The sequence below is a fragment of the Zea mays genome, chromosome 6 (assembly GCF_902167145.1).
Source record: "Zea mays cultivar B73 chromosome 6, Zm-B73-REFERENCE-NAM-5.0, whole genome shotgun sequence".
NCBI lineage: Eukaryota > Viridiplantae > Streptophyta > Magnoliopsida > Poales > Poaceae > Zea > Zea mays.
Genome location: NC_050101.1, coordinates 90,786,474 through 90,800,247, shown reverse-complemented (window position 1 = coordinate 90,800,247; position 13,774 = coordinate 90,786,474). Strand labels below are relative to the sequence as shown.

At 40.6% G+C, this 13,774-nt stretch overlaps 1 protein-coding gene across 1 annotated transcript; it reads left to right on the top strand.

The window, feature by feature from the left end:
* Positions 1-4,278: 4,278 nt before the first annotated feature.
* Positions 4,279-11,475, top strand: LOC103631169 (uncharacterized). The gene is made up of 4 exons (XM_020539857.1): positions 4,279-4,565; positions 4,647-4,757; positions 10,340-10,409; positions 11,388-11,475. The coding sequence occupies exons 1-4, from the start codon at positions 4,436-4,438 to the stop codon at positions 11,407-11,409; spliced, it is 333 nt and encodes a 110-aa protein (XP_020395446.1). The 5' UTR covers positions 4,279-4,435; the 3' UTR covers positions 11,410-11,475.
* Positions 11,476-13,774: the final 2,299 nt, after the last annotated feature.

The window sequence follows — 13,774 nt, the reverse complement described above, 5'->3', positions numbered from 1 at the left end:
CATGTAAAAAAGTGACCTCGATGAAGTTCAAAATATTTATACCACAAAATGTGGAGGAAAATGGTAGGTTAAACAAAGTTGCTCCAAAATTATATTTCCAATGCTTATAAGAATGCAATTATAATTTCCAATGTATTAGGAATATAGTGATTTTGCAAAAACGGGTGCTCTTCATGATGCCACAAAACAAACACCAATATTCAGGCAATACCATAAAATAAACCATAGCAGACTTACCCACTTTTTGGCCTCTGCTTGGAGTTTCTCCTCTTCCAAAGCCTTGCGCTTTTCTTTTAATTTTGTATAAAACTGGAGAATCAACAAAGTAGGTGCAACAACAATAGTTGTCTTCTTAGTTTTTCCAGCTCTCGCTGAAGTTACAATTCTGTACACAGCTCAGGAAATTGAGGGATACAAAGAAAATTGGGGGATACAAACGAAGCTATCTTTTTACTAGCAGTCAGCTATTTAGGCATAGAAACGGGTTCCAGGCAAAATGTTATGGAGTTCATATGCCTAAAATATTAAAACAAAAAGGAGACTCTAAACAGACAACAATAAGATCCACTGGAAAATTAACATGATCAATATTTGAAAAGAAAAAAGGATACGAAGAAGTGACAGAATATGAGTCCCCTACATGACTGTGAGAAGTATTGTCAGATTGGAGAGGCTTCCTGCATGTGACTGATGGACTCTGCAAATCCACAAACAGTAGAGTTTGTCACTAAAGTTGCCTGCTTTGATGTTCAAAAGTTAATTTGGCATCGTAAGGAAAATAGAAGATGCTATGAGAGACAAAGAGAAGTAGATGAAGCCCAAAGGGCACAGTTGAAAGGAGCGTACAAATGACTACCAGACCTTTGTCATGTTTCTTGGTGAGGAGCTACTTTTATCTGAAAGTTTTGCCCCACTGCTGGTGGGATACGAAATTGGAGCACAGGTTCCTTCTCTAGATGACCTTCTTTCAGGTGCAATAGTGCATGACTCAGGGACAGTATGGCTAGACCCTTGTTGTCATGATTCTATATTCTTCCTCTATTCCTCTGGTTTAAGAGTTGGAGAATCCAAAATTATCTGTTAACAGATAAGCTGCATTCTTTTTATAGAATCATGACAGTTCAGTTGAGTTAAGTTAGCACAATATAAAATTTCTTGTCTATGTGCAAGGCCGGTCATATCACAATTTGTTAGCGCAGTGTAAAATTTCTTGGCTATGTGCAAGGCTACTTTTCATCCTTTCCCTGGCAAAGAGTAATTTAGATGAAAGAAAATAAGTGTTGACTGCTGTTTAATAAGTCAGCATAGCCCTTTTCCATTCCTGTGAGGAGTCTTGTATCATCTTGTATTTTTAAGATTATACTTTAACTACACTGATATTATAGTTTGTTTCACCGGTTAACAGAAGGACAAGCCTCCACGTCGATACAAGCAAATCAACCCATTTTGTTTGACAAGGTACATACATGCCTTTTTTAACTACCCAGTTAGCATCTTATGTATTTTTAGGACTAGATAGCATATTAATGGCTACAGATATTTGATTCCTTTTAAAGTTCCTTGTATTATATGATTCTTGTACCAAATTAATACTAACACACGATCGAGAAATGTAAAACAATGGTTGTTTATATTCCTTGCTATGTATATGTACATTAATTTATCTAGACTAAATAATTCCTTTCACTATGTCTCACTGTAAGCTACCTTTTGCATCATGGTGGAACCAGAGTAGTGTATTTGTTGATCTAGGATGTATGTATTTGTTGCTTGCCCTTGATTCATCAAAAAGATAGTCCTCTTTGGTGTCGTTATAATAGAGATGGTCATCTATTAATCATTTTGTGACCATAAACAAAGATAGATCCATACCTGTCCTTTTCTTCTGCAAGTTCAGCCAAAGTCTATTTTTCTACCTTTGTTTATACTATGAACTGGTTGTGTTGGTCTCTCCCAGATAGCCCAAATAGGTCCATACCGATTGTCTCTCCTTGATATCTGCATTTTCTAATTTTTATTTGTTTTATGGATCAATGTTCTTGTCATCATAGAGTGTGGTCTATTATTGCATTACAGTGACTTGTAAATAACTTAATTTTATTCAACAATGCAAAGAGATGAACTGCATTCTTTTTATAGAATCATGACAATTCAGTTGAGTTAAGTTAGCACAGTATAAAATTTCTTGGCTATATCAAGGCCGGTCATATCACAATTTGTTAGCGCAGTGTAAAATTTCTTGGCTATGTGCAAGGCTACTTTTCATCCTAACTTTCCCTGGCAAAGAGTAATTTAGATGAAAGAAAATAAGTGCTGACTGTTGTTTAATAAGTCAGCATAGCCCTTTTCCATTCCTCTGAGGAGTCTTGTATCATCTTGTATTTTTAGGTTCTGTTCAACTCCAGGACTAACTGCACTGATATTATACTTTTCCAGTACTAATTGCACACGTCGATAGAATCATATCTTGTCACCACATAGCAAGGAAGGCATCTCCATTTCGTTTGACAAGGTACCGTCATGCTTATTTTTTTGTCATCCCCATTTCGTTTGAACTAGATACCTTATTACTGGCTACACATATTTGAATCCTTTCAAAGTTCCTTAGATTATATGATCCTTGAGTAATTTGGATGAAAGAAAATAAGTGTTGACTGCTGTTTAATAAGTCAGCATAGCCCTTTTCCATTCCTGTGAGGAGCCTTGTATCATCTTGTATTTTTAAGATTATACTTTAACTGCACTAATATTATAGTTTGTTTCACCGGGTAACAGAAGGACAAGCCTCCACGTCGATAGAAGCAACCTAATCCATTTCGTTTGACAAGGTACATACATGCCTTTTTTTAACTACCCAGTTAGCGTCTTGTGTATTTTTTAGGACTAGATAGCATATTAATGGCTACAGCTATTTGATTCCTTTTAAAGTTCCTTGTATTATATGATTCTTGTACCAAATTAATACTAACACCCGATCGACAAATGTAAAACAATGGTTGTTTATATTCCTTGCTATGTATATATGTATATTAATTTATCTAGACTAAATAATTCCTTTCGCTGTGTCTCACTGTAAGCTACCTTTGGCATCATGGTGGAACCAGAGTAGTGTATTTGTTGATCTAGGATGTATGTATTTGTTGCTTGCCCTTGATTCATCAAACAGATAGTCCTCTTTGGTGTCGTTATAAGAGAGAGATGGTCATCTATTAATTATTTTGTGATCATAAACAAAGACAGATCCATACCGGTCCTTTTCTTCTGCAAGTTCAGCCAAAGTCTATTTTTCTACCTTTGTTTATATTGTCAACTGGTTGTGTTGGTCTCTCCCAGATAGCCCAAATAGGTCTATTTTCATTGGATGTTGGTCTCTCCCATATAGCCCAAATAGGTCCATACCGATTGTCTCTCCTTGATATCTGCATTTTCTTTTTTTTGTTTTATGGATCAATGTTCTTGTCATCATAGAGTGTGGTCTATTATTGCATTAGAGTGCCTTTTCTGGTTGAAATCATCTAAGAATCAATGTGTCACTCCAAAGGTTGCTGTTTAAATCTATATAAACAGGAAATATAAATGAATCTAAAAAGTCATTTTTAAAAGACTTTTATTTCAATCTATAAACAGGAAACATAATGTAATTTTATGTTTTAGTTTTAGATAATTTAGTTGGAGCTTTACATTAATAACCTATTTGGAATTAGGGTTTTCAAGATAATTGGTTAGATTTACAATGTCCAAACAAAATTTATCTATTATGGTGAATTATCTAATAGTTGTTGTCTATAGTTTTTTCTATATTATGTCCAACGACAGTTTGGTAGTCCATTCCAGTCATTTATATTTGCTTTTTATCATACCAAGAAAACTTATTAATCATTGCAGTTGGTTGTTCGTTTCAGATTTTATTATGTGTGTTCTATATATTTGTTACCCTTGTCTGTTTTGTTTGATAGAGCTATATCTGGTTAACTGGATGAGTGCATATAAGAGGACTACCGATTGTCTACCCTCTTTTAGTGTTGTTTATGTGCTGATGTTTTGTAGGGCACTCTTCTTGTTATGGATCAGATAGGATACAATGCTGGTCGCACACCATTCACAGACATCTCAAACACCATCATTACAGGTATAAAGCTTATTACATGCGTGTCAAAACGTATTAAGTACGGACACTAATACAAAGTTGCATTGTAGGTAATCAAAATGAATCGAACTCGCTTGGACCAATTGTCGATGCTAAGGAACGTAAGAGGCAAAGGGATAGGAAAGATATGCTGCGATGACTGTTGAAGAAAAGAATGAGAAAAATAGGAAGCGTCGTGAAGCACGTCAACGAAACAAAGGACTATCGATAGAGCCACTCTCATCCAGAGGTGATGAAAAGTTAATTTTTTTTATTGTTATACCTACATGTTTGTAATATACAAAGTTGATGTGTAGCTTTTGTAAATGGGTGATATATGAAGAAGACGTTAATACGGACCAGGCATGTGAGGTGGTTAGCTTTCCAGATGGCTGTAGCACCATTGATTTCACAAATTTGTCAACACAAGACATTGCAGGTATAACAATCACAATTTTTTTGTCACATTTGCACTATCTATTATGTTAACTCTTTACTTATGCTAAAATGCTAAATGTAGGTGGAGACGAACAAGTAAATCTGGATGCATATGATGACAGCGATTGGTTGCATAGGAATGAGACATTCCAGGCAAACAACATTGTCTCAAGTAAAGACCTTCTGACACCAGGTACATGATTGTTCGCTTGGCTAAATATGCAAAAAAAATGCAGGTTTCAAATCGTTAAACGTAGACATGCCTTATTCCAGGTTGTGTGCATGAAACTGTTGATAACATACCTAAGCATACTATGAAAAGGGCCGCCTACTTTAGTGAGCGGTACAAAAACATGACCCCCGTCGAGAGGGAGTCTAGACGTGTACGCCTTAGGTTGTATAATAAGACACCAAGACGGAAAGATGCTAACAAAGAGTGTAGTAGAAAACGTAGAGCACTGCAGGGTGACACTTTGAATCAGGAGTCCATCGCCATGGAGGACCCAGTATATACCCCTGAGGTTGTATGTCCTACAACATATGGAATTGAACCATATGGATCCTCAGTTACCACTTGCGACTGGGTTATCCCTGAATTCACCGTGACACCCTTCCTGCCAACTTCAACACAGACTAAGGATGTTGGTTCACTCGATATGTCTACTGAGCCACTAAGACGTAGACATCATGTGCTATCTGGGACAAGACCAGCTACCTTAGGCCGTCGAAACCAACAATTTGAAGACGACATTGGAAGGAATGTGGCTACAGTGACCGAGGATACTATTTGTGATGCTATGGAAGGAGACGATTGGACACAGCCCCATCCGACTGCAGAGATCCACACCAATGGTAATTACAACCAATTTTAAATGAATATTGCACGATGACGATAGCATGTAGTCCAACTAAACGTGTGAGTGCAGGCATGGTTGAACAAGGAGTGGACCATACACATACGAAGCCAAAGTTCATTTCCAATGGTACTTGTTAAAAATCTTTGTTCACGTTACATTTTCCCCCCACCCTAGATGCCCTTATCTTTTACGTGGCTCATATTTTCACGATTCAGGTGATGATGATGAGGGTGTCATATTTGAAGAGGATGAGGATGATGATGAGAATGATGGATACCTATTTGCTGGGCAATGTGCGTACCTCAATTTTTATTATGATACCACGACTTATATAACTACACGTGTCTTAATCGTTGTTTTCCAAAAAACATATTAGATGATGAGATCGACGAGGACATTGAGATTGATGGTACTCAAGATGAATCTACTGCCACTGGTTTGCCTGGCCCGTATGACAAAGTGTACAGTAACGTGCCTAAAGAAACACATATGCTGAAGTCTGTTCCCAACTGCGGTTATTGCACTGCGAAGAAGTTTGAGTATGAGCCACCTGGGTTTTGTTGTCGTAGTGGGAAGGTTGAGCTAGCCCCACTGGAGACCCCTCCCGAGCTCCAGAGGTTGTGGGATAGTACAGACTCTGATGCTAGACACTTTCGTGATAACATTAGGTTTTTTAATGGCCATTTCTCTTTCACTTCACTGTATTGTTGCCTCGATAGTATGACAACTAATGTGAGAGATTCTGGTATATACACGTTCCGAGCACAAGGCATGATGTACCACAATATCAAGTCATTTGGTAGGGAAGGTGGGGTGGAGCATAAACACCTTGAGCTTTACTTTTACGATGATGATCCCAATCTCGAGCATCGGTATCGTAAGTGCCGCGAAAAATGTCAACAGAAAGACAAAGATGTTATTAAACAATTAGTTGGCATACTCCATGGAAACCCGTACTCTGAGCACCTTAGGAGCATGGGCCATGTTGAGAACCTTGATGACTATCGTATCACATTGAACCTTGACCAGACGTTGAACCAGAAGACATATAACACGCCTCTCACTTCAGAGGTCGCTACTGTCTGGATCGAGGGGAGCGAACAGCGAGGCCAGTTCAGCAAGAGTGTTATGCTACATGGGAAGGATAGGTCAAGCCACGACATCCGCTCATACCATGGATGCTATGATGCACTATCATATCCACTGTTCTTCCCTAGAGGTGAACTTGGATGGCATGCAAACATACCAAAGGTCGGTGTATCCATGGGCGAAGTGGATGCATACCGTGCGACGCATAGGGCAAGTAATGCAAACGATGAAGATGCAGGTTAGTTGTTTCTTTGATATTTCTTACATAACACATTGTTAACTATCCTTTCGGCATCACAAAATAATCAATCCTTACGTATGCAGAATCTCCTAACCATCTATGTGTGTCCGTACGTGACTATTACTGCTACAAATTCTAGATTCGTCCAAGGATATTCAATCCAATACTTCATGGTAAGCGACTTTTCCAGCAGTTCGCAGTCGACACGTACATCAAGATTGAGAGCTCCCGTTTAGATTTCATACGTAAAAACCAGGACCGGTTACGAGCTGACCTGTACCAGGGCTTGGTGGATAGTATGTTAGATGGAGACATAAGAGCAGAAAAGGTTGGGAAGCGCACTGTGCTGTCACCATCGTTTATTGGCGGTCCTCGTGACATGAGACGTCGATATATGGATGGTATGGCTCTGGTGCGGAAGTTTGGGAAACCAGACATCTTTCTTACCACGACATGTAACCCCAACTGGGATGAGATAAGGATGGAGCTTCTCCTTGGGCAGACACCGCAAGATCGTCCTGATCTTGTAGTGCGTGTCTTTCACGCGAAGCTACAAGAGTTAAAGCATAGGCTTACTAAACATGATATTCTCGGTAAGGTCCGGGCCTACGTCTATGTCGTGGAGTTTCAGAAGCGGGGTTTGCCCCATGCCCATTTTCTACTAATCATGCAGAGTAAGTACAAGCTCACGTGCCCTGAGCAGTATGACCTTTTGATCTCAGCCGAGATCCCAGACAAAAAGTACCCTGAACTACGAAAGATGGTTATCAAGCATATGATGCATGGCCCGTGCGGGTCGCTAAATCCTAACTGCCCATGCACTAAGGGTCGTGCATCGTGCAAGAATCATTATCCCCGGCCTTTCTATGATGCAACTTTGCAAGGGAAGGATTCATATCCTGTTTACAGACGTCGTGACGATGAGCGTAAGGAAAAGGTTCGAGGGTTCGAATTGGACAATAGATGGGTTGTCCCTTACAACCCTTACCTCCTTCGGCTCTTCAACTGTCACATCAATGTTGAGGTGTGCGGGAGCATCAAGGCTGTTAAATACCTGTTCAAGTACATATACAAAGGCCATGATCGTGCGTCTGTTGTTATGAAAGATGCGAGCAAGGCAGATGATGATGTAGATGAGATCAAGCAGTACAGAGATGCAAGGTGGGTGACTCCTCCAAAAGCCTTATGGAGGATATACGGCTTTGAGCTTAGTCAGATATCTCCACCTGTGATGCAGCTGCAGCTCCATCTTCCAAACATGCACATGGTGGCGTTTCACGAGCGGCAAATGGTCGAGCGAGTCGTCAACCGTCCAGGTGCTGATAGGTCAATGCTCCCAGCATATTTTGAGGCAAATAGGCTACACGAGGAGGCTCGTGGCATCCTGTATCGTGACTTTCCTGAATGGTACACTTGGCAGAGTGGTAAGGGCAAAGTATGGCAACGGTGGAAACGAGATACGGGTGGACAAGTCGGTAGAATAGTCTCTGCTCATCCGGCCGAGGGGGAGCGCTACTATCTTCGTGTTCTCCTAAACCATGTGACTGGCGCCACCTCCTATGTGGATCTAAGGACAATAGATGGTTTCACGCTACCGACTTTTCGTGAGGCAGCAGAGAGAAGGGGACTGCTAGAGTCGAACAATACACTGGATGAGTGTCTCACTGAACGTGCTCTTTTCCAGATGCCATCGGCGCTGCGACGGCTTTTTGCCACAATACTGGTGTACTGTGAGCCAAGCGATGTGGCTGTACTTTGGCAGAAACACCTAGATTCTATGTCTGAGGACTATCAACACAGGACTCAGTGCAAAACTCATGTTGAGCAGATGGTATTGATTGACATTAGGAACATGCTGCAGTCAATGGGAAAGGACATAAAGACATTCCCTCTTCCTCCTATCATGGACGCGTATGACGATGCTATTGGTACTGCTAGAGAGGTTTACGAGGAGGAAATTATCGAACCGACAGCAGGAGATGTGGCTCTCAAAGACTCCCTTAACAAGGAACAGAGGCTTCCTATGATAAGATTTTGTCTGCCATTGACACTGATCAGGGTGGATTGTTCTTTGTGGATGGACCTGGTGGCACCGGGAAGACTTATCTATATAGAGTGCTGCTCGCGACGCTATGCAGCCAGGGCAAGATTGCAGTGGCAACAGCTACATCTGGCGTTGCGGCTTCCATAATGCCTAGAGGAAGAACCGCCCATTCACGCTTCAAGATACCTCTCACTATTGACGATGGCGCTGTATGTAGCTTCACGAAGCAGAGTGGAACCGCAGAGTTGCTACGGAAAGCATCCCTCATTATCTGGGACGAGGCTTCTATGACTAAGAGACAAGCCGTGGAGGCACTGGACAATAGCATGCGCGATATAATGGGTCGACCCGGACTGCCATTTGGTGGTAAAACCATTGTCTTCGGTGGTGATTTCAGACAGGTCTTGCCTGTTGTTCGTAAAGGGTCAAGGGCTCAAGTGGTCGCTTCTTCGCTACGGATGTCTTACCTATGGGAGTCCATGTCCCACTTAAAGCTTGTTAACAATATGAGGGCAAAAAACGACCCTTGGTTTGCGGAGTATTTGTTGCGCGTAGGCGAACTGAGGACACAAATAGTGACGGCGAAATCCGCCTTCCTGACGAGGTATGTGTGCCTTATAGTGGGAGTGACAACGATCTTGACAACCTAATAGACTTCGTTTTCCCAAATCTCAACAAAAATATGTCTGATTCGACCTACATCACTTCAAGAGCGATACTGTCAACACGGAATGACTGGGTGGATATGATAAATGTTAAGATGATTGATCGTTTTCAAGGGGAGCATATGGTGTACCATAGTTTCGATAGCGCCATGGATGATCCCCATAACTACTACCCACCCGAGTTCCTAAACACACTGACGCCAAATGGGCTGCCACCACTTGTTTTGAAGCTCAAGATTGGATTCCCTGTTATATTGCTTCGGAATATAGACCCTGCAAATGAACTTTGCAATGGCACCAGGCTGGTCGTTCGTGGTTTTCAAAGAAATAGCATTGACGCAGAAATTGTACTGGGTCAACACGCTGGAAAACGGATTTTCCTGCCGCGTATACCTTTGTGTCCCTCCGATGAAGAGATGTTCCCTTTCCAGTTCAAAAGAAAGCAGTTTCCTGTACGGCTTAGCTTTGCAATGACGGTTAACAAAGCACAAGGTCAGACTATTCCCAATGTTGGTGTATACTTGCCCGAACCAGTGTTCTCTCATGGCCAACTATATGTTGCTCTATCTAGAGCGACAGCCCGATCAAACATAAAGATTCTTGCAATCCCACCCGTCGATGGGAAGAAAGCGTCGAGGAAGGGTGTAAGAAAGAACCCTACAGTAGATTGTGGGACATATATTAAGAACATCGTCTACAAGGAGGTCCTAACAAACTAGACCTACAGTAAGTCTGTTAAAACTCAATTGTTTGTTTCAATAAAAAGACACTGACACAAGGCTAACACTTAAATGTAATCCGAAAAAATTACATGATGAGGAGATGTTAAGGACCTTTATAAAATAATATTGATCTGTTTGTAATTGTTCTGTTTGATAGGTTGGGTTATTCATGCTTCACTTCTTGAGCTTGGTGTATTGCTTCCAGATGCTACGATCTCCTGTGCTTGGTATGTCTTCTTTGCTTGGTATGTCTTCTTTGCTTCATGATGCTACGATCTCCTATGCTTGGTATATTCCTCTCCTCATTTGGGATCGCGCCTCCCATGGCCTTCCATGGAGAGGAGATAATATGAATGCTTGTGTTTAGGGTGCAATTTTACAAATTATTTTACTACTTCAGTTGAAAACCATTGCTTTGGTATGTTTTCAACTGAAATGGCTAATTTTGAGCTTTTCAAATAGAACAGGAGTAGATGAAATATGTGTCAGAATTTCAATAGTTTTGATATTTTCTCCAACTTTTAGTTTGTAAAGCAGTTTTTACAATGAGTCTAGTTTAATAGCACTAATAATAATATAGGTTGCTTGATGTGCTTTTTTCTGCATTCCATTTTCTCCATCTTTTAGTTTACAGAGCAACTTTTACAATAATTACAGTTTAATGTCAATAATATACTACAATGAATTCCCTATTGCACTCCTTCTTGTGTAAATTACGTTGTCTTAACTATTGATTTGCTAAAACGTTTCTTATAGTTTTGTCATAAACAAATAAAACTCTTTCCATTTTATCTGTCACACTGTCACCTTAGTAGCAGTTTAACTACATTGATGATAGTTGTGCATTACCCAAAACTGACACTGAATATAATTCTCCCTCAAACTAAGAGTCGCACAACAACATGGGTGTTGTTGCTGATGTGGCAAGTATGAGTAATGATGAACTGGTGGCCACTGATGCAGCTAGATTTTTTCTTCTTCTGTTGCTGCTGCTCAGCTCCTGGGCATGTGATTGAAGCACATCGATGATGCGCTGCATAACTAACATTAGAATTGTACTCAAAGCAGATCTATCTAAATTGAGATGAGGCCTGATCTATTAAAATTGTTGCTGTTGATGAACTCTCTTTTATCGGTCTGTGGGGATTGTTTTTAGATAACTTTTGTGATTAGCAAGTGATGATTCCTTGTAATCTTGTTTGCAGCGGAATGAATGCACCGAGCTGAGAAAGGACGGAACAAAGAAAGATCTTAAAATCAAAGCTTGTTATGTGAAAATTATTGTGATGTGGTTTCATGTTATCCAGGTGAGGTGGGATGACATTATAGATCTATTTTTTGAGTAAGTTAAATTTCAGAATCTGCATATGAAAACTATTGAAATTCTGACACATATTTCATCAACAGGAGTAGATTAAAATATATGACGTTTTTTACTAATTACTTAGCTTGTCCTAAACGTCATATATTTTAAAACTTAGTAAATTAGTTGAATAGCTTATTTTCTGTTGGTCAGGAAGGGCTACTTCTCAGGGGAGTCGAAGAAACACTCAGATGTGTTATATGATATCTCATAATTAGATTTCTTTCCATATGCTACAGATTCAGATAGCGAAGAACTTGAACTGAAGGAGCAGAAACCTGTTCTGAAGGCTCAGTTGGGAGGCGATTCAAGTGGCAACAGATCAAACGATTGCTACTTCCCAGGCCTTCATGATGACCTATCACAAGACTGTCTTGCCTGGGCAAGCAGATCGGACCACCCTTTTGTTTCTTGTCTGAACAAGAGATTCAATCTGTTAATGAACAGCGGGTATCTGTACAAGCTGCGAAGGAAATACGACATCGTTGAGCACTAGGTGTACCTCGCTTGTAGCCTGATGCCGTATTTGGCTAAGAAAGTATGAGCCAAGTTGAGAAATACATGAACACCGATGGTTGGTGGTAGAAGCTGCTCATTTGCTAGTTGTTGCCTATGAACCATTCAATTGATACGTTGCTTAGTAGATACTTGAACCAACGAATATCAATATATTGTATATGCCTAATGTTATATTAGCAATGTTTAAAATGCTGCTCTAGCATTACCTACCATGTTCCAGTCGTCTTTATGTTGTTGTCATCTTTTATACGGCGGATACATGCTTCTGGCTTGGAGATCGGTGTGGCATGCAAGAAATTGAGGGATCGATAACAGAATGTGGCTGCATGCCGTTAACGATGATGGAAAGAAAGAAAGTGATACGTATAAAACTATAAATTGATGTCAGGCAAAGAAGACTATAATCTTTAATAGCAACAAAGAAACCATCATAATCAGTTTTAATAACAGCTAAATCTTGTGATGAACTATCATTCCTCGAAGCCTTCTAAGAGTTCAGCCTCTTCACCATATTCCTTGGAAAATCAGTTCGATATAATTGATCTCAACTCAAAGGTTGGAAATTGTATACCATTAGCCAATGCACGAATTGGAACCTGGGTGCATAATATTGAATGTCGTCCTGGTCAGGGTGGGAAGATGGTTCGAGCAGCTGGTACATATGCTAAGGTAGTCCAGGAGCCAGGCGCCAAGTGTGTCCTGTGCCTTCCCTCAGGTGCTGAGAAGGCTGTTGATTCAAGATGCCATGCTACAATTGGTATAGTCTCCAACCCAAGCCATGGTACATGCAAGCTAAGAAAGGCAGGGCACAGCAGGTGGTTAGGCAGACGCCCTGTTGTCCGTGGTGTTGCTATGAATCCTGTGGATCATCCCCATGGTGGAGGCGAGGGGCGTACTAAAGGAGGCAGGCCTTCAGTTTCTCCCTGGGGAAAGCCCACCAAAGCAGGGTACCGATCACCAAGTGTGGCCAGTCGGAAAGCGTTTGCTGGAACAAAGCTCATACAGTTCAGAAAATAAAGAATATGTGTTTGTGGCAGAGGGAACTGTGATAATCGACTTGATTCTGGTGCAGCAGAAGAAATGGTTGTTATCACTCCAATCGACGACACAGAATAAATGTTTTCACTCCAATGGTTGTTATCGCTACTTTTCCCCTTTTGTCATTCTGCAGAAACTAGCTCTTCATGAAACCTGATTAGTGAATTTCTTCCTGTATTTCTTTTGCTTCTTTAACACTTGGCAAATTTGGCTATGGTTCCACGGCTCTGATTGAGAAGGGATGCTCTTACCTTTTTGGTCAAGGCCTGTCCAAAAATAAGAAACACATGTTGGTAGTATAATTTTTCTCTCTATATTTCGCATGTTGTCTGTTAAGTTATTGTTTACATTTTATTGTGGCTATGAGCGTGATTGGATGCACTTGTAGCTGCCGTGCTGCAATATTGGCGGCTTTGATGCGATTGATGTACACTCTTACCGCGATAGCAATTAGCAGGTGGCAATCCAGGTCCTCCGTATGTAAAATTAGATAACCAGCAAATTGTGCCACAGAAATGCGAACTGAACTATGAATTCTGGATGTCGTGCCTTTCACCCTTTTCTTCTGTCCTTCATATACATACTAGGTAGGTGCCCGTGTGATGCCACGGAACATAAATTGCAAACCTCCAATGGACTTCATTTGAGACAAGTGATGCCCAAGAAAATGGG